Here is a 21,516-nt window from a genome sequence, read left to right as displayed (position 1 = left end):
AAAAAGCGAACCCAGAGTGGCTTGCTGTGTTTGTCTTCTCTGCTATGTGTGCGTATATTGCTAAATAATTGGCGACTGTTGTACGAAACCGCAAATAAACTCATATTTACTGCAATGCAGTCTACAGAAACTTGCCCAGGAAGTAAACTAAAACCTTTTTTTTTTTTTCACAACAAGTTTTGCTCTCGGCCAGTCTGCCATGTGGACGACATTTCCAGACATCGTGAACTTCGCAAGTGCGAATGTTCGTTCCACCGAATTCGCAGACGAAAAACGCACCATGTAGAACAGGCTATACGGACCTTCGTGGGACTCTTGCGAAACGTCAAAATCGCTCACTGGACTTGGTCAGTGACCGCAGCCTCATTCTGAACTCACGGCCTGACCAGACGGACTGCTGTGCAACTCTTTCCCAGCCAGGCAGCATTCCTGCCTACCCACAGGCCTGCTGGGGAGTGCACCCTCCCTGGCCTCCGGCAAGCGATGTGGCAACCTGCGGCGGCCCAGTCTGCCCGGAGCACAGTTTCATACTGACGCACACTAAAGGGCAGCCTGTCGCTACAGCTGCGTGCCTCTCACTGATCTTTTGCAGTAGCCCTGCTGCTTTATCGCAGCCACAGGCAGCAGCTTTTCAGCGTGTTCATGAGCCATGCGAAGGACGCCTGGGACGTTCCTACCCGAGACTGCACGCTCGCTAGACCATAGAGCTTCACGCCAGTATGCACCAGAGGGAAATCTGCCGCTGCAGATTGGTTCATTGCAGGGTTTAACGCGCCGACGCAACTCAGGCAATGAGGCACGCCATAGTGGAGGGCTCCGGATTAATTTTGACCACCTTTCCAACGTGCGCCGAAATCTCATACACACAAGCGTTTCTGCTTTTCGCCTCCATCAGAAAAGCAGCCGCCGCTGCCAGGAATCGAACCCACGTCCTCATGATCTGTCGCTGCAGCCGCGATCTACCTAAGCAGCTAGTACCGTTCCTCACCTACTTGGCTTGGCTAGCCACGTGGCTTCTTTTCGCTCTTAAAGTCAAATGGAACAACAAATGCAGCACTTTTTTTGTTGTTTGTGCTACATAAAGTTTTCAAATAATGCTTGACAAATAAACCTTGTTGGAACTTTATTTGTATAACAATTCACCACATTTAAACAATCTTCTACAGTAAAATTGCAGCCCCCCGGTATCTTTTCAGCCCGTTCATGAGCCCAGCCATGGCAAGGAGAAGTGGAACGCTCGCTGAGGTGCGGTTTCCCCAGACAGTGGCGCCACTCGGGGTCTGTGGCAATGGAGAGAAAGCTACCAGGGGGGAGCTCTGTGTTACCGCGCCAAAGCACTTCCCGACTGGTTTCGCCTTCAGTTGGACAGAAACGCATTTGCTCCATGGTTGAGTGTGCTGAATTACCATCAGCAAGCATGCCGGCATGTTGGCGCCTCCTTCCGCTTTGACGGGAGAACTCGGGCTGGCCGTAGGCAATGCCGTCCAACTCTGCACCGCCCGCCTTGTCAGCGCTGCACTTTGGGGGGCATGCACTCATCTGTAAGCTCTCCTGCAACTGAAAACTGGCCAGCACCATCGACATGTGAAGTGTGCTTACATAGCGTGCGCACGGTATGCCGAAAGAGCAGCATCCACACAAGCTTACGCACATGCTCGCTTACGCCGGCAAGCTAGCTAATCGAACTAATTGTGTAAACCATGGAGCATCAGTCTCACTTGGCTCTACACGTCGCAAACCACTTGCTTCATTTGTTTGGACAGTGTTCGCTTCTTCCTAAAAATCCTATGCGAAGGATGAAGTGGCGAGTTACCGGAGGGAAAGAGAGGTGCCGTCAATGAAGACGCCACGTTTTTCTCAGAAAAGAACCCATGCATGCTAGTGGCGAAGGACGAACCGAAAAAACCTGAAAATACAGAAATGGCATTCTGTTTCGCATATTCTGCTCAGTAATTTAGTGCCATCACCAATCCAAGGCTAAATATTTTCTAATTGCTCATGTACCAGCCAGCCAATTAGTTGCTCTTGAACTACTTCCAGCGGCGCAGCGAAACGGCTTGGTTTGGCTCCACAGCCTTGACAGCATTGCCACATCAACTTGTGGTCAAAGTTAATCTGGAGCCCTCCACCACGGCGCGCCTCATCGCGTGTGCAGCGTCGGCACGCTAAAGTCCGCAATCAAGCAACCGAGTATAGTATCCGTTATACTCGGATACAACTTAAGAGTGGCAACGGAAGTTGCCGCTGTGCCTCACCACCACAGCAGGATGTTACTCCGCGTGGCGCAAGTATTGCGTTACTGGGAATATTTTGGACATGGCACGAGCTGTTTCCATGATCTTGGGGGCTTAACTCTTTCCTTACCACGGGAAAATTGACCAATTTTTAGGGGTCCAAGATGACATTTTTTTTTCTGCTAAGAAAAATTGGTTAGGCACAATTACAGGAACACAAAATGCAGATTACTTAACGGCCTTTCCAATAACACTAGTTTTTTAAATGTTTTCATATATCATAGTTGTGAAAAAAAAATCAAAATGTAAAAAAAAAATGATAAAAAAGGAGTTGTGTATAACAAACCCACCATAGTAGAAAAAAATTAGAATAGACGTTTTGTAGGGAAACATTTCAAAAACACGCCCTAGAAAAACTGTCGACGTGCGTGGAACAGTTTTCCAGATATAAAAAAAATGTTAGCACGCGCGGTGCTCGTGTCGTGCAGTGAAGCCCAACTTCCGATTCAAAATGTGCAATTTCGGGTGGTTTCATGGAAGAAATCTGGCGGTTTCACATTATCAGAGGCACCAATTTGCCCCCACATAACATAAAAACATCTTGTCAATGACTGACTTTGCATTTACAGCCAGCACAATATTTGGGACAAGCACGCGATGCAGAAAAACATGCATGAAGTTGAAAACGGAACTCCGTGGTTGATGCTTGTTGACGTTCACGGTCAGTTATCTCTCAAAACATAAACTTGAGCTTTATTATCATCTTCTGACTCGCAATTGTAGCCTTGCTTGCAGGAATGAGGTGCAATGCGCTAGAATCGTGCCCCGCAAACTTTGACCAAGTAGCTGTTGCGTGATAAAAAAGATAAGCACAACGAGCCTCCTCCATTGCAGCGCTACCTAACATTTTGAATTCTTTCACCAGGACCTTCTTGATATCCTCCATGGTAATCCCAAAAAATTCTGGAAAATACTCACTCCCAACAGACATCAGTCGCATAACATCACCTTAACCAATCCTGATGGGTCACACGTCCCAGTCGCAAAACGCTCTGACGTCCTAAATTCCTATTTTTCTTCCGTTTTTACGTGTGAACCTTCGACCAACATTCCTGCCTTATCAAGATTGGACTTCACTGACATGCCTACCATTGAAGTGACTGCTGAAGGTATCATGAACCTAATAAAAAAGCTTAAAATTTCTAGCTCCCCCGGACCTGACAACATACCAGTGAAAATACTAAAAGCTACCGACGTCATCTCCAGCCAGATCTTACAAATAATTTTTACCCAGTCCATACGCGAGGGTACTCTGCCAAAAGACTGGAAAATAAACAAAGTAGCCCCTGTTTTCAAGTCCGGCAAGCGCTCCGACCCAACCAATTATCGCCCGATCTCACTTACATGTATTGCCTGTAAACTTTTGGAACATATCATATATTCGCACATAGCTAACCACCTCGAAAGAAATTCTTTTTTCTTCAGCAATCAGCATGGCTTCCGTCCAGGCCTGTCATGTGAAACTCAACATTTTGAATTCACCACAGACCTTCACCTAAACTTAGATTCTTCATTCCAGACAGACGTCATTTACTTAGATTTTTCAAAGGCCTTTGACTGCGTACCTCATAAACGACTAGTGTCCAAACTTTCGTGTCTTCATCTCGACCCGCTAATCCTATCATGGATCACCTGTTTCCTAACAGATCGCATTCAGTTCACTTGTGTTGGAGATCGCTGCTCAGAAACTACCAAAGTAATATCCGGGGTTCCTCAGGGATCAGTACTCGGTCCACTACTTTTCCTTATATTTATAAACGACCTCCCAACTGGCATTTCATCTCCAATCCGTCTTTTTGCCGATGATTGTGTAATTTACCGCCGTGTCACTACCACCGACGACCAATCCGTCCTCCAAAAGGACTTAACCTTAATTGCCAAATGGTGCTCACGCATGTGACCCGGAAGCGCTCCATAACTACATTCCCATACTGCTTAGGCACAGTTAATCTATCTGAGGTCCATAGCTACCGCTACCTTGGCGTTACCATCACTAACAAACTAAACTGGTCTAACCACATTCTAAAATTAACAGCCGATGCCTCGAAGTCCCTGAACTACCTTAGAAGATCGTTATACCTGTCCCCTCCATCGATCCGTAAAATAGCATATGAGACTTTCATCCGCACCAAACTGGAATATGCCTCCTCCATTTGGAACCCGCACCAAACGTACCTGGCTGATATACTAGAAGCTGTCCAAAACCGCGCTACCCGTTTCATCTCATCCAAATATGGCCACACTACCAGTGTCACCCACTTAAAAGCATCTGTCGGACTGCCACTCTTAGCATCAAGACGTAAAATCTCACTACTCTGCCTATTCCATAAATTGTATTATAACTTCCCTGACCTTCGTTCTACGCTTTTATTTCCACCCGTGCGCTCATCACATCGCCTCTTCAATTCTATGAGAATTCAGAGACTTCACGGTTCTACCAACGCTTTCAACAAATCTTTCCTTCCCGTAGCAATAGAACAATGGAACTCCCTACCAGAATCTGTCGTTGCCGAGCATAACCCTTCAAAATTCCGTGAGTTACTAAGCTCCCATATCCTTAATTAACCTACAATATTCTGTTTCTCGTTCTTTTTCTACGCGTAATTTTAGCGTCATTTCCAACTGCTTTTTACTCTGGTTGCTTCTTTTCATGTCTGGAAAAATATAATTACTCCCCCTGCGTCCCGATGACGGCAAGGCTCCTTCTTCAGAGGTGACACGGCTTACATTGCAACGCCGCCTTGCAACCCTTCGCCGCTGCCGGCCTTCCACGAACCCCGCCCTGCGGAGCGCAGCTCGTGTGTTTACACAGACTGGGGAGTCCCTTGCGAGCCATTGCGGCTCCGTGGGGTTCGCTGTAAAGGCACTTCCTCCAGTTCGCCTCTTTTTCGAAGATGGCAGTTCCGGCAAGGTCAGCTTTTTGGTCTGCCGCCCCGCATTGTTCGGAGACGGGGGCTGCGTTCCTTGACCTGTCTGCGGTCGTCGTTCTTGCCCTGCCTTGTCCTCCCGGGAATATTTTGGGGTACTGAGCGCAATGAGTGGGGAACTCTACTCCGAGTGCTTCGCCCATTGTTGCATGGTCCTTGGGGCAAGGGGATTAGCCGGCCCACTGACGCCAAAAGCTTGTGACCGTGTGAGAGTACTCAGGCCGGCAGGCCGGCGCCCTTCTGGCTGCTCGTTCATAGGGCATTGGCACGCGTTTCAAATGCCATACGGTTGACGCCCTCAGTCAGTTCATTGCTCTTTCTAGCTTTTTTTTTTTTTTTTTGGCGGACTCAGGAAACTTCGACTTCTTGAAATTGCTCACCTCTCTCCCTCCCCCTTCTCTCTTTTCATTTCTTTTTTCCTGCCTGTTCGTCTTCCCTTTCTTTACACGAATGTATGTCGGAATTGTTTATGTTTTATTGTCTTAATTCTTGCTATGTGTGTGCTATTGTTTTGCCCCCCCCCCCCCCCCCCCCTTTTTATTCTTTTCATGCCTGTAGGTCTTCACTTTCTTTACACGAATGTATGTCGGAATAGTTCCTGTATTACTGTCTGAATTCTTGCTATGTGTGTACTATTATTTCGCCCCCCCCCCTTATGTAGTACCCCGCAAGGGGCCTTTAAGGGTACAATAAATGATGATGAAAACAGTACGAAAACTTATCGGAGACTCTGTCCGAATAAACAGTTCAACTAAGCAGCAACACTAGACCCCCGGAGATACCCTCGTATGGACACGAAACTGGAAGGCGAACAGCTGGCAGTGTGTAAGGCCGGTTTGAAGCACTGTCCTCGTCGGAACAGATATCTGGCGACTGGGTGTGATCTTTTGACTTGGATCTGAAGTTCTTATCCCAGAAATCGGGTTAGGGTTCAGTGAAATCAGAAGCAGCATGCTTTGTTCGAGGATCAGTCGCGGATGCTCAAGGCGCCATGGCAGGTAGCCTTGAAGTTGGGTAACTGCGTAGTAGCGCTAAATATGAATTTGGCGATGCGGAAACGAAACCAAAACTGTTGTACACTGTTTCCGAATGGTCCTGGGGTAAGTAGAACTACCACATAACTTAGAACAACGTGCGCAAAGGCAATAAAACTGCCTAAAATCACAAAGTAGCTTTGCAAGCAGGCACTGCTTGACATTTTCATCTGATTTCTGGGATTATTACTGTCAAGAGTGCAAACCTGACGATTGAAAATCGTTTGTTTCTGGTTCATCAATGGTGGCCTGATAACAAAAAACAAACGCTGATGCAGAATAATTACGAGTGGCACACATTCTTCGTTGGTAGCAGTGACGCGCGATGACCGCGCCCCTTTTCCACACCCAGGTGATTCAAACGCGTGTAAAAAATCACGTTTTTGCTGCAAAAATAAAAACAAAACTGATTTTGAAAGGCCATTTTCTGATCTAACTCCAAACAGCTTTACTTGTTCGAGCAACACCTGGAACGCTATGAAAAGGCGCTCCCAAGGTATCGTTCAAATTGAACGGTTTTGAATAGGCGCGGTAACGAAAGAGTTAATATGCTTATAAACTACTGCAGTGACGACAAAGAAACTACGCAAGAAAAGGCAGACGATTTCACGCAGTCATAGCAATCTCCTTTCAAAACGCGCGCGCCCGTTGACATCCGGGTCCGTCGCTTAGGCGGGATGATACTGCACATGAGCTATTCTCGAGTATAGTAGAAAGCGCTACGGGTGCCAGGCAATCTCCCCCTGGTGTGTACAGTGTCAGTGTGCAACGACTTGGCCCTCACCTGGTGCTGCTGCAGGGGGCTGGCAGGGGGCAGCTGGGCGTTTGGGGGGCCGTCCACGGCGACCCCGCACTGGCGCCGCTGAAGGGGGCGCTGCTGCAGCAGCGGGGGGAAGACCCGTCACACGCTGGGGGAACTCGCACAGTGCAACAGTGTATCCCAGGAAGGCACAGACTCTGGTGGAGTGCGTGCTAACCTCTGGCTCGTATAACCGCAAGCAATTTCTAACTGAACAGGAGCAAGTGATCTTGGTTTTGCACCAACACTGCCCAACTCTGAAAGGTGGCACCATGCACTGCCTAAACGTGAGCTACCGTCACACGTGTCCACACAGCTCCGTCGGTTGCAACGTGATTTAAGTGCCTCTTTTTCATCTCGCGCAGTTAAAAGTATGCTGCCACACGGCTCACTGTTGCGGTTGCCAGCATTCCTGTTGGCAGGTCACGTACGGCTGGTAGGTCTGAGAATTCCGATATAAAACGCGTTACCAGCAAAACTGTTTCGGCTCGAGGCGTTTCAAGTGATGCCCTTTCATTTGGGATAGAGAAAATGTACTCTACAAAGATCGGTTGTCTGTCCGTATACCAACAATGCAGTGCCCCCGTCACCGTCCTCCTGGTTTCGTTTACTTGAAGCTGTGAGCCCTGTTTCCTTGTGCACAGGGCTAAACCACGTTCCAGGCAATCACAAGGGACTGTGGGCCAGTCGAGCAGGCCGCGAAAGCGTTTCCCCTGATGGGCGATGTGCCCACGTACGGAGCGCGGCCAGCACTAGCTCAACCTGCCCAGCTCCGTCTCTGTCAGAAAACCTCTGCAGAGAGTACGGTAGACAGCTTGTTCAACCGTCACCTCAGGCCAAAAGTGGCCACAGCATGCCCAAGGCTGGTTACGGGCGGCACATGTCTGCGGGGTATGGAGCCACCACTCATCAAGCGCTGCGATGACTGGGCTGCCCTTGGAGGCAACCCAGTGTCAAAACTGACGATGACAAATAAACCATGCCTCTCCCACTGACCACGGAAAAAGGTGGGGGTCAGTTGGACCGGTGGTGGTGGTGGTGGTCTTGTGTACTAGTGGCTGGTCTCCGTTTGCAGGTGTACGCTCGCACGCAAGTGAGGCAGAGGGGTGGTAAAGGGCATGGGTGAAGAATGGCGCCTGTGGTGGAACGCCCGCACAAGGCATTGCGGGCTGCTGTGCCATGTTCGCACACACAAGCCGGGCTGCTTCGAGGTGCTCTGGCAATGGCGTGCTGCCCCAGCATCCAAGTGACGCATGCACACGGCTCAGTGTCCGCCCCCACAAGTACGGCCGAGGATTGTTCTGGTGGCCGGCCTTTCACGCGGCTCCACTCGTCCAAGGCTTGCCAGGGGACAGCCGGAGGCTGTGCGGCTCGCACATGGCTGCGCTACAAGGACACGCACAGCCACACGCACCTTCTCACTCTTCCGGCACACCTGTGCCTCCCCCGTGGCAGCCAATTACAGAGGTTCACACTAATGCGATACTAGGGGGAAATCAGTCGCTCCAGTCATGTGCTATCGTGGGCGCCGCTACAGCAGCTAGCAACGCTCCTCTCCATCTTGGCTTGGTTAGGCACGTGGCGTCTTTCCGACTGCTGAATTCAAAATCAACAACAACAACAAAAAAAGGGGGTGGGGCAACACCCAATCCATAAACGTGGGCTAGTTGGTTCGAACCGTGAAACATGGTTAAGTGGCGCGGTATAGGCGGGACAACAAAGACGCGACCATGGTCCTGTGCCGGCACCAGCCCCGTGTGGTCGCTTCTTTGTTGTCCCGCCTATGCCACGCCACTTAACCGTGTGTCTTTTTTTCTCGTTTGCCTCGCACGAAGCGTCCGAATAATCTCCGACCAACATGCCGTATTTACACGATTGTAAGTCGACTCGAATGTAGGTCGACCCCCCGAAATTGCATCTCTCAAAAAAAAAAAGAAAAATGCGAGCGCCGCCTATAAAATCGTATCACAAAGAGAAGCTCTTCCGTCAACCCACATGGCGGCTCTACCATCAATGATCGATGCTCCCACAAGAGCCGTGCGCTCGCGCTGTGCGCGGTAGATGTTAAAAATGAAAAGCTTTTGTATAAGCACATGGAATAACCATGCGCTTTGGGTTGAGTGGGAAGAACACATTCGCTGCGTGATGACAACCTGGCCATCGAAGCAACCGGCAGCAGCTACTGGCGCGCGATACCAAAACAAACAAAATGGAGGCTGATGGAAGTGGCCGCGCGCAATTTACTTTTGAGCGACTAACCTCCCACCATCGCGTTCCGAAGTGTACTGAACAATGTGATACGATCTGGGCTACGTTAGCGCCGCACATGGAATCAAATGATTCGCTAATACTCATTTTATTTATTAGAGACGAATAAAAAGCTTCTTGACGTGTTTTTGCACGCGATTCGTGCGCGTCGGTGTTGCGCGGGCGACTTTTTCACGCCCGCGTCGACAATTCCGCGCGCGCGGCAGCTTCTACTGCTTTTAAGTTAAACCAGTTCTACCGTTCTACCTCCGTATGACGCGCAACGAGCGCGGCAATGGGGAGGCGCGCTCTTTGATCAGTTTGAGAGCGCCCGGGACTAGCCGGCTGACGCCGCCGAAAATGTTTAGGCTTACCACGGTGGCGGATATTTGATTGGCGCTTTCCCTAGCGGCGCGGATAATGCTTTATAGTGTCGTTTTTGACCACATTATCAGCTCCTTTCCTCCACAAACATCTTCGTTTGTGCCTTCAGTGACATCTTAAAGAGCGGTTTAAAGCGGCCGCTGGAGCTACGCGCACCTCTTCCCGGCTGGTGACGCCGCCATGTTGCCGCCGCCGATCGCGTAGCGCGCAGCATGCAGGTGGTACTCGCGGCAGCGTCAGCGCGGCGCATCTTCGCGAGCAGAGAACACCCCATGCGGTTATAACCATGGGAACGAGGGTGCAAAGCTGTTCCCACCTCGTAGCACCCCCGATTTCTCGTTTTTCTTGTTGTTACTACAGTCAAACACGGATATATCGAACTATTGTCTATATCGAACTCATAAATTATCCCCTTGAAAATTCTGTGTAAAAGTATAGGAATTCGTACGTTTATATCGAACCGTATTTTTCCCGACATTGGGTATATCGAACGCCGCGCGAGCTAGAAGGTGCTCTTCGGCGGTCGCTGCACCCCCGATTGAGGTTGAGGAAGATCTGGAGGAATGCGCGGGCAAGGCGAAGACTGGCTCGCGGAACTTATCCCCCCTACCGGAACGAATTTGCGAATGCCCAGTCGGGCCCCGCTACCGGCCGCCGTAGCGTTAGCGGACGGAGCCCGGTATGCTAAATCTCTCAAGGCACACAGGCCCGAACGCTCGGAAAATGTGACGGTGCGAGGTAGGGATGCCCCGACTGCGCACGTCCTTTTTTTTTTTTTTTTGCAGCTGCGTACGTTCCCCGACTTGCCGAAAAAGAGTTTTTTTTTCTCTCTCTCTGAGTCTGTCTTTCCCCAATGTCGTCTCGGAAAAGGGAAGAGGGACCGAAGGCGCTGGCGGCCTCCTCCTTCTTTGTCATTTTGCTGCTGTTGCTGCTGTTTGGCGAGTTGTCCCGCACCTTTCGGCGATCACTGTTTCTCTCCGAGATGACAATCGCGAGCGCTTTGTTGGAGTCCGTTCAGAGAGCCTTGGAATTGTTACCTTCAAAGTTCTTGTGGTACGTGCGCGCTGTTCTTTTGCGTGCGTGTTGTGCATGGTGTGCGATGGCGTAGCGTACTGCTGGAATTTTCTAGTTGTGCAGCCTCGAGAAGATCGAGACCAGCGTCTTTAATTTCAGTTCCATGACAAAGAAGCAGGCCAAGATCAGCGATTTTTTTTTCACTGAAATAAAGCGTCCTGTTGCGTCGTGAGTGCGGAATTAGTTGTCATTCTTGAATGCGACGATCGGTAAGTAATCGTCCGCCATAGGTGAGGTCTCAGAGCCCATATTTTTTTATATCGAATTTTTCATATACCGAACTATTTCGCGACCCCCTTGGAGTTCGATATATCCGTGTTCGACTGTAGCGGTAGATGGTTCGACTTCGATTCCAAGTCGACCCCCCAACATTGGATGGTCAAATTTGAAAAAAAGGGTCGACCTACAATCGTGTAAATACGGTACCTTTGGGGCCTCGTCTCTTTCATGTTAATGAAACAAGTTGAAATGATCTCTGACCACAGGCCACTTTTTGGGCTGTGCGTGAGCCATGCCCAGGGCAAGTGGAACATGCCTGCCCTGTAAATGGCGGCACAAGACTTCCCTCTGGCACACACACCAATGGTAGGCATGTGCCCCAAACTGCACAACACCCCTGTTGCACGGGCACTTGCAAGGGCTGTTAACACAAACGACCATTGAATGCCTCCACGGCTGTGGGAACTGAACGTGGCACGTTCAGTTCCCACTGCACTGCACTGCATGCTACACGGTGCATTTCTTTTACTCTTGGCAATAATTTTTTGTAGCAGTGCAGGAGAACCTCGTTTAGTCAATCCAATCTGATCTATGGCATTGCAAACGGCTGCAACTGTTGTGGTTTCGATGTGGTGAAGCGTTTGATTTCACAATCCATCACTTGTGCCAACTAACCGCAGCACCACTGTGCTGCCTCAAGTTAATCAGCAAATGCATCAGTGACGGTGTCCACACCAAGTGTTCTTGCGGCAGTGCACTTGCCCACAGCGATGGCACATAGTTGCTGGGGGCAGCCATCTTGCCTAGCTGTCAATGGTGATCAAATGTAGTGCAGCAGAAACACACAGGACAGACAGAATACACACGGACGAGTGCTCGTCCACTATGAATAACCAACTACAGTTAAACCTCGATATAACGAAGTCGTACTTGGGGGCGGAAATTTCGTTTAAGTCGAGAATTTCGTAAAATCGACGTTTCGATTTTACAGTTCATTTAACCAGCTATTGAGGTTTCAAAACCTTGCCCATCGCCCAGAAACAACTGCTATGTAGTTACCTCTCCACTTAAGGAAATTTGTACTAAAACTGGACGCAAAAACTGTGGGAATTAAGAGTTTCAACACTTAGGCAATGGAATTCGGATAGCCGACGGTAGTTCATGTGTCGTCGTAAAACCGGTGCTTTTTCCGCAATGCCTCATTAAATGTGATAGCACGCTAGGTTTCCACTTTTTAATTTTTTTTCATTTCGGTCAATACTAAACGCCACTGTTAGTCAACTGAACCTGCGTCCATGCCCCGTGAACTTCACCCCGGCGAGGTGCTGGCTCCAAGTTACGCCTCTTTTCGTCCGTTCAGTGGTAGGCTTAGGCATGGCGTTGAGGGGTGCGGCGGGCCAACAGCGGAAGGGTGCTATGAAACTTTCGAAATACTTTTTTCATGTACAAAAACTCTGCAATATGGGCGCGTGAAGCAACCACTACACTAGAGATAGCCATGATTGGGAGTCGAGCGGAGTACACGCGTTATATCGAGGTTCAACTGTAGCCCAGTCTGCAGCTTTACTTAGCTGTCAATGGAACGGACGGAAACAGTGGCAGAATGGGGATTGGCGCCGGTCGTTGCTGGGTTGCCGTGCAACTCCGCCTAACGGCCGTTTTCCTTCACGGCCGTTGAGGCGGCCGTGTAACAACAGGGGCGCAGCAGCAGCATGCAGGGGACCCTTACGTGCTCGCTCGGGCAGGTGCATGCCCGTCACAGGGTCGTAGCCGCAGCGCTCCGCCTGGGTCCGGGCCTGGCTGATCAGCCCCATGCCCTGCATCCAAGACGGGAGCAATCGCACCTCTGCAGCACAGTGGCTCTGCCCCCAACAATGGCTGAGCCTGAACTACAACAAGCGCTTCAGCTCGTCTCGCTTCTCAAAACGTTGCCAGCACGGTCAAGTGGTGTACAAAAGAGAAGATGCACAGGCTTTCTTGGCTGCCTACGAGGCATTCAACATGGGCATCCAGCGGGCCTGTTCCTCACAGCATGCCCACAATGGTTGCCAAAGCTTGCAGGATGCAGAGCAAATCGGACGCCTCTAAGGCTCTCTAAAGCACCGCTGCAAAGCTCCAGGGTCGAGGAGTAGCAAACAGCCCCGTAACGCACGCTGGCTTCAAGGCGCTGGTCTGCAGCCCACGCCTGGCGTTTATACAGGCTGATCGGGCCACACTGCAGCAGTAGTAGCAGGGGAAACATTTGCACTTGCACGAGTCGCACTGTACCTGGGCGACATGAATGTTGCTCTCCACCGTGCGCAAACTGCAGCGATCAAAGCAAGCAAACAGCCGGCAGGAGCGACAGGCCCCACAGACGACCCTCTTAGTAGCGAATCCTTGGGCCCACCCCGCGTATGGCTCGCATGCACACCCCCGGCGCTTCTGGTCCCAGCAAGCTGACCTGTTCCCGCATCTTGACGGCCGCCCGGTAGTAGAGGGTGTCGCGCGAGTTGTACGTGGTGCAGTTGTCCACCACCAGGCGGAAGTCGGCCTCGAACTGGTCCAGGCTGGCGTACTCGTGTCGCCGCACCTTCTGCTCCATCGTCCAGAAGTCCATGGGGGTCGTGATGTAGCTCAGGTAGTCGGGAACCTGGACGGGGACAGCAGACGTCACCCAACGTGGCCTCGCCTGGCCCCAGGGTGGGCACCTGTCACGGCACAAGACACCGTGCACCCCCACATCGGGTGCCTCCACCGCTGCAGTCCAGGGCATTACCCGGTTGCTGCAATGGGCCGTGCCGTCTCCCGTGCCGTCTCCCGTGCTTGCCCCTGGGCAGGCTGCTGGAGACCCGACCACATCACCAGAGACACCCACGCATGACGGGGCAAGCGCTACTCACTCAAGACCACGACAAATCCACCCATCGGGGTACCGACGGACCCAACTGAAAAAACCTCCTCCTGCCATCTATTTCAAATCTTAGCTTCGCAAATTACCAGCCCGCAGGAGCATTTTCAGCAGTGGGAGGAAAAGCACGCACCATCAACTTCAAATTTCGCGCACGTTAACCAGCAGCAGCCAGTTAGCCCTACGTACAACTTTCCACTGCCACACTGCAATCCTTCACACACTGCACATGTGGTGTGGCATGCTGCTTTGAGCATCTTCCCTTTTTCTTGCAATTCTCGCCATCCGACAGCTGAGCTGCGTTAGCCTGTTTGACGACGAAAAGACAAGTGGAACACCCTGCCCCCCCTTTTCAGCCCAAGAAACAGGGCAGCCTTCGACAAGTGGCAATCCAAGTGTGCACGTACGATCCATACACAGCGAAACAACTAGTTCAGGTCCCCAGATCTGACACGCTTAAAAGGAAGTTTCATGCAGTAGCTCCATCCATCACTAGGCGCTGGTCACGGCTTCCTTCAGCGGCAGCAACATGAAGAGTCGGTCATGCAGCTCAAAGGTGGAGCACAGAGCGTGACACGGGGGAAAAGCACCACAAACCAAACCTCTTTGTGCCATTTCGATTTTATGAAAGTATTCTGTGCCAAGTATTTGCGCATTATGGTGATTACGTTAAAGCATTGTTTTTGGACAGTCTGTCATTTTTGACACTGCTGTTGTTACCTTCCTCCGCTACAGCAACAGATCCCGCGTTACATCTTGTCTTTCTCGTTTCACTCGCGCATATTGCCCAGAGCCAGCCACATCTGCAACTCAGTTCATCACACCAGTGCTATTCACAGCGAGATTTACCCGCACACATACAGGCTGCTGCAGCGCGTTGCAGAGGGGCACAACTGTGTCCGCAAGGCTCCCCTCTGAGGCATCTGCATCTGATACCAGGTGCCGCATCTAACGTCTGCATTGTAACAGCAGGTACAAGCCTGGTCAGAAGGAAACCAAGTGCAATCAGCGGTTTTTGAGCGGTGCTCCGGGGCCATCCAGGAAGACGGATGATACGTACGTACAGGAGCAAACCGAGTGCAATCAGCGGTCCTTGAGCGGTACCTGCTGCGCCATCTAGGCAGACGGATGGCTTAAAAGGGCCCTGCAGCGCTTACCAACGACTACTCGGAATGTATACCTCCTCCCGCAAGAGCTATGAAAATCTGTTCACGATCACCCACACTACGCATGATGAAAAATCACGCATAATCGCTCCCACTCAACTCGGCCGCAGACTACGAGAAAAAAGCTGCGCGCCCTCTCCTGGGGGGTGCAAGCTGGTTTTAAGCTGGTAGGGCGTTTTTGAAGCAATAAATGTTCGTCGTCGAGTGGTCTGGTCGAGGGGGAAGTATGAGTTCATCACTCAAAACGAGAAATGCCAGAACTGTTCGTACAGGTTGAGACACACAAGAGGTTGGTGCACAGGGCCGACGCCAGCAGATCGTCACAGGGAGGGAACGCAAGAGATGTGAACGGTGAAGTTGGCCAGCAACAGCCAATAGGACAGCCACTGCTGTAATGGCGCGATTACAGTGGTGCATAACGAGGGAAATTGAAGCGGACGCAGTGGGTTTTTCCGTGTCTCTCACAGCATTTTGCGAGCTGACCACTTCACGGTCACACGTGCACGTTTATTTATTTATTTATTTACAAAAACCTTAATGGCCCAGTTAGGGGCATCGCGTAGGAAGGGGGCTGCAGAAAACAGCAAAAGCAGCTTTACCTACTATGTGCCAAGCGAGGCTAACACTGCGTTTCGAACCCAAGGACACAATGTATTGCCAAGACGTAACTGTAGATTATAGGGCGCAGTACATACAAAAATGCAACTTCAAAAATACGCCAGACAACAAAAAGTCTGCGAACCTAAGAAACGACTGGTTACACGGTGGTGGAAGGAGGCATGGTTTCATATGGATGGTCTTTCAAAAGGAAGGGGTGACAGCCTAATAAATGTACCTGTGAAACAAACGCAGAAGTGCAATAGAACGTCGTGCATCAAGTAAGATGACGTCATTATCATGCTTAATCTGGGAATGAGAATGATTATAAGAATGGTTATAAACAGTCTTGGGCGGTAACTAGTTACTAGTAATGTGTTACCGGTAACCAGTTACTTTTTTCAGTAACTTGTAACTGTAACTAGTTACACTTAAGTTAGCGGAACTTGTAACTGTAACACGGTTATTTTTTTATGGAGTAACTGTAACAAGAAATGCCGTTACAGTTACTTTTCTATAAAAAAATATCCAACAGCAACACTTGTTAATGGCCGATGTACAGTTCGTGCTTTCCACTTTTTCGGACTTTCTTCTGCACAGCCTTCGCCTACTTCATCTGTGCCAGCTCACTCCCTTCGCACGGGTGAAAAACAGCTGGACTAGAAATGTTTAGGTGTTCACATGTGCGTGGTGTCCCACGGGGTCAGCTAAGGGCTCGAAATTTTTGAGTATGAGCTGCAGTATTTCCCTCAGCAGCGCAATATCGCCCTCACCCAGATAATAAATAATGCTGCAACACGCGCCTAAGCGCACGTGGACACATGTTGACACCAGAACTCAGAGTACGATGCACGGCTGCACCATTTTCGCCACATCTGGAGCGCAGTAAAAGTGTTTGACACAAAGGCGAACAGGAAAAAAAACATCCACAAACACCGCACAACGTACTGAATCCTCTGCACTTTCGCGGAAGCCTGGAAAACTCATGCGTTGCCTTCTCATTAGCGACGTGCAGCCCCGTCTGTGGTGTCATTAAATGCTGCAGGGAGTCTATCGCCGTCCCCGCGCTCGTCCAGCCCTGTGCGCACTGTAGAGTGTTCGATTGACAAGTCACAGTTGCTTGCGCCCATTGTGCGCTTTTGAGACCCCCGGCCATGTTTCGGACCACGTGTTTGGAACCCCTGGTCTAGGGGCTTCGTCGAGCTGTCAACACTGCCCGCACGAGGTCGAGGAAGTAATGAATTCCACGCTCCTTCACACATACGACAACTCCAACACACTAGCCAGCATCTAGACGCCTGACCACACTGCCGCTGCACGAGGAAATATTCTTGGAAGTCCTCATGACTTCATTTCCAGAGCTGGGGCAGAAAGGAATACTGTAGCCACATCTGTTTCTGAATGTTGGGCGCAAACAATACTTGGGCGAGCTTCATTCGGCCTACGCCCCAAAGCAAACGAAGGGAGCGGGCTCTGGGATCGGGGACGTGGTTGCTGTGAAAGGCTGGGATTGGGAGGACAGTGTTTCTCGGTCGAGGCGACAAAAATCGCCTTTGTGAGGACAGGGGGCGCAGGAAAAAACAGTGAAGCGTCCGGTTCAGTTTCTATTCCCTTTGGAAATAACCTTGGCTCATTCTGGGGGTTGGTGCGGGAGAACGACCCCGAGGGCCTACGGACAAACGTCGCTTCGGGCAATGGCTCAAATTGGTCTCCGTCTCCGATAACAAGTACGAAATAAAGTGTTAACGCAGCGCTTTCTTTTTAGTATCTTTCAAAAACACCTCGACAACAGAAGTACTCCACATCCGTTTCCCTTTTCCGGCGATCCACCACCCCCATCCCCTTTTTCCCCTCCTCCCTCACTATGCAAGGCGGTCAAGCGACAACACAGTAGGTGAAAATAAATTTAGTTGACATTGATTGTTTCGTCTGTTTTGTCCTCAAGCTAGGTATTGTATAAGTTCGGCCTCCGTGTTTGTACTTTTTCTGAACGTTTGGCACCCATTTCTGCCGACACAGGGCAAGTGCAACCGCTCCCTGGGCCCCCATGCCTTCGTACGTTTCTATTTAATAAGCTAAATCTTGTTATCTGCTAATTTCATACAGTAACGGAAAAGTAACGGTGTTACTTTTTCACAGTAACTGTAACTGCAACTAGTTACTTTTGGAAACTTCGTAACTGTAACGGGGTTACTTTTTTGGGTTAGGCAAGTGTAACTGTAACACTGTTACTTTTTTTCGGTAACGTGCCCATGACTGGTTATAAACAACGCTATGAGAATGGTTATAAACAGAAAAAATAAAGCGTGCTGCTCCATTCTGTATGGCTTCAAGCACATTGTTTAGATATTTTTGGTAAGGTGACCATACAGGACTAGCAAATTCCAGTTGAGGACGGACAAAAATAACGTAGGCCAGCTTTCATACGCTGTCAGGGGCATTTTTTAAGTTTTTTCATAAATGCCCCAAAGATTGCAAGGCCTTGGTGCAAATGGTGGTGATATGGGGAACCCATGACAGGTTTGAAGGGAAGTGAACCCCAAGGTATTTATATGAAGTTGCTGCAGGGACGGGAGAGCTGTTTACAAAGTACGTGAACTGAGAATTGGCATGCTTGCAGCTGAAAGACGTAACTTTACATTTAGAGTCGTTAAGATGCATTTGCGAGGTCTTGCACCAACCTGAAACCGTTAAGAGGTCATTTTGAAGAGCGATGTGGTCACCAGTAGGGGTTACGATATAATATGCAATCGTCAGCAAAAAGAGGAATCAAAGATGAAATGTTTGTAGGCAGATCATTGATGAATATTAAGAATAGCAAGGGTCCTAAAATTCTGCCTTGTGGAACACCTGAAGTAACGCAGCAAGGGGGAGAGGATAAATTGTTTACAACTGAACTGTCGGCGTAGAGAAAAAATTTCGCAGCCAGGGAATGGTCAGCGAGTCTAATCTGAGCGATGACAGTTTACGAGATTAGGCGACATTGAGGGACCCGGTCAAACGCGTCAAAAATCAGGAAAAATACATTCGGTTTGTTTGTTATTATTCATGTTAAAATGCAGGTCTCTTGTTATTGGACGGCAGTTACCAGGTGAATTTCTATCCCCAGCCTTAAATACAGGAACTATTTTGGCAATTTTCCAATCAAAAGGAAGACGTCCGGATAATAGCGATTGACAGAATATGAGGAGCAGTATTTGGCTGGAAACGAAAACAGTGTTTTTAAAAGTATTTTGGGCCAGCTGTTATTAATACCTGCAGACGCAGATAATTTCAAGTCGGTTATCAGCTGAAAAATACCTTCAGCGGCGATGTTAATAGGATCCATGTAAGGGTAGTCAGGACCAGGAACAAAGGGTACTGTGGACTGGTCCTCCGTAGTGAATATTGATGAAAAAAAATTTGTGAAAACTACCAAGCACTTGTGGTCGGCAAGAGGCACGTTGTTAGCTCTGTGCAGGGAAATGAGCCATTATCTGGAGAAATTGCTTTCAAAAATTTTTCGGGGTCTGATTTAAAGGAGCCATGAAGAGAAAATGCAAGTTGGTTTTATTTGAAAGATTTCGTGTTTTATAGTGCCCCCAGCGCTTGTCCGGATACAAACGGTGCTTTATTCACTGAGAAATTAAACAATTTAGGTTAAAATTTTGATTTTCCCGCTCAATCGTGCGTTTTCGTGGTCCCAAATGACATCACAGGAACCGACCGCTCTACAGCCTAGAGTACCTTCATTCACGCATCCGCCGTACAGGGTAGAGACACGTATACGCTGGCGCCGCCATATTTGGTTGCTCGCTCGCCGCCGAAGCAAGTCATTGTGTCAAAACCGCGCTAAAATTATCGCCGCAACGCGGTTTACTGAAGAAGTTTGAATCATATTGTCTGTTTCGCGTTGCTAGGTCTCGTGGGAAACGAAAAGAATAACGCGTTGAGCCCGTTGGCCCAATTGCGGCGGCACGGGACCGTTCGAAGGTTCTCTCCACCCTGTACAGCGGTGTTGGTTTGTTCCCGCGTTTCTTTACGTTCCATAACCTAGATGGCGCCACCATACCCTGGCAAGCGTTTGGTTTGTTCTTGCCCGCATTTAAACCTGGCTTGTTTTTGTTCTGGGAGAAAATATTTGTTCCCTGAAACAGTGCTCGCTCGACAAATGGGGTCACGTAAGACACCGTTGCTTGCGTCAATCGGCCAGTGTCGTCTGAGACAACCCCAAGCCCCGTAGTGCTGTGCAGCTAAACCAAGCATGCTGTGCGCAGTACGAACAGCAGAACGCATCAGTACTTCTATGTTTACATGTGCTTTCGTAACTTCCACTGTTTGTCCCATCTTTCTTATTGCTTTGTAAAGAATGTGCCCTAAATTTAAGCGCAAATCGCTCGTTCGTCTAGTTTGTAAGCTCTACCTAATTTGCGTCTGCTTCTGCCAGCCTCCGCCAATCGCAGAGCTTAGCTCATGTGACATCATAGGTTCTGTTGCGGGAAATGAGCTGGTGGGTCGCATGACCATTCCCGTTTTTCCTAATTATGTAGCTTATTTGAGCGAAGTTTACGTTAAAAGTGGTGTCAGTATGATTCTAACGAGACAATCTTTTGAATGAACCAAACTTGTGTTTTCTCTTCATGGCTCCTTTAAGGAGTGAGGTTAAATCATGTTTGGAATACTTATCTTTAGCAACCAATATTGCAGAACACTAAGTTTTCAAGAAACTTTATATTCGTCCCAAGCAGTCGGTTTACGCTTGGCTTTCTGGTATAAGCGTTTGTTTATTCTCCTAACCTACGAAGTGATTTGTTAAACCATTAGCTAGTCTTGCAATTAGATATGGTAATCAAAGGGACATACTTGTCAACTAGGGAAAATATTTTTTCAGGGAACAAAACCCAGTTTGCATCAACGGATCATTGAGAGAAAGAGGGCATAAACTCCTGATGAAAAAACTTTACCAAATCGGAGTTCATATCTTTATAGTTACCCCTATTGTAATCTCTTATTTTCTTGAAGTGAAGCTGGTATTATTGAGTGGTACGTAAAGTGGTATTTGTAACAGTTTATGGTCCCTGAATCCTTGAAGTGTTTGGATTTGTCCAACTGTATCCAACCAATTTGGACACCTGAGAGTTGGCCAGAGGCCAGAGGTGCAACATTCGGCTCGGCCATTCCTGGCAGTGCAACCTGAGCGTGCGCCTCGTGCGTGGCGCAGGCTACTCGCCTCGGCCAGGTTGACGGGCTGGGCGAAGATGCCCGTGGGGTCGTGCTCGCGCAGGCGCCCGAGCAGGCGCCGCAGCAGGGCGTCCCGGGGGCACAGCCGCAGCTCGGTGGCCAGCTGATGGAGGCGCAGCTGCTCCCGCTTGAGCTTCTCGCGCTTGCGCATCAGCTCCACCAGCAGCCGCGCACGCTCCAGGTCCTGCCGCAGCCGCTGCCAGAACTTGAGCTGCTCGCGCAGGCCGCCGGCCTCCTCCCCCGCGGCCCCGCCCCCGCGCAGCTGGCGGCCCCCCGCGGCCCCCCCGCCGGGGTGCGCCATCTGCAGCCGCCGGAGCAGGGGCACCCCGTTGCGCGACTGCCGCTTGAGCGTCCAGTAGCCCAGCAGCCGCTCGAGGAAGGCCTGCTTGCGCGCCAGGCTGGTCAGGGCGCCGATCTTGGCCAGCCGGTCGCCCGGCAGCGTCGGGATGGACACGACGGGCACGGCCGACCGCTTCTCGGCCAGGATCTTGCGCGCCTTGCGCATCTTCTCCCGCGACTGCGCCTTGGCCTGGGCCTTGCGCACCACGTCCGCCTTGTCCCCGCCGCTCTCCGAGCCCTGCGAGGAGCGCAGCGCGCCCTGTAGGGGCCCGCAGGCGCAGGGACACCAGCCGCCACCAGAGCAGGGCAGAGCGGGGCAAGCAGGG

At 50.2% G+C, this 21,516-nt stretch overlaps 1 protein-coding gene across 5 annotated transcripts in view; it reads right to left on the bottom strand.

The window, feature by feature from the left end:
* The window catches only part of Br140 (bromodomain-containing protein 140), a 59,312-nt gene that overhangs the window by 30,179 nt on the left and 7,617 nt on the right, over positions 1–21,516 (bottom strand). For 4 of the 5 annotated variants that reach the window (XR_013320351.1, XR_013320354.1, XR_013320353.1 and 1 more), the window contains exons 3-6: positions 20,841–21,428; positions 13,422–13,610; positions 12,708–12,795; positions 7,040–7,132 (exon numbers count right to left, since the gene is read on the bottom strand). Coding sequence is in view for 1 of the 5 variants with exons in the window: in XM_077691403.1 (XP_077547529.1) it covers positions 7,040–7,132; positions 12,708–12,795; positions 13,422–13,610; positions 20,841–21,428 (958 nt within the window). In the remaining 4 variants the exon portion in view is untranslated. The remainder of the gene's footprint in view (positions 1–7,039; positions 7,133–12,707; positions 12,796–13,421; positions 13,611–20,840; positions 21,429–21,516) is intronic. The other variant, XR_013320352.1, reaches the window with a different exon arrangement.

The sequence above is a fragment of the Haemaphysalis longicornis genome, unplaced genomic scaffold (genome assembly GCF_048455015.1).
Source record: "Haemaphysalis longicornis isolate Haplotype H1 unplaced genomic scaffold, Haemaphysalis longicornis Haplotype H1 scaffold_10, whole genome shotgun sequence".
In the NCBI taxonomy this organism is placed as follows: domain Eukaryota; kingdom Metazoa; phylum Arthropoda; class Arachnida; order Ixodida; family Ixodidae; genus Haemaphysalis; species Haemaphysalis longicornis.
The sequence above is the reverse complement of the archived record's forward strand: the minus strand, read 5'-3'. Positions and strand labels throughout refer to the sequence as shown.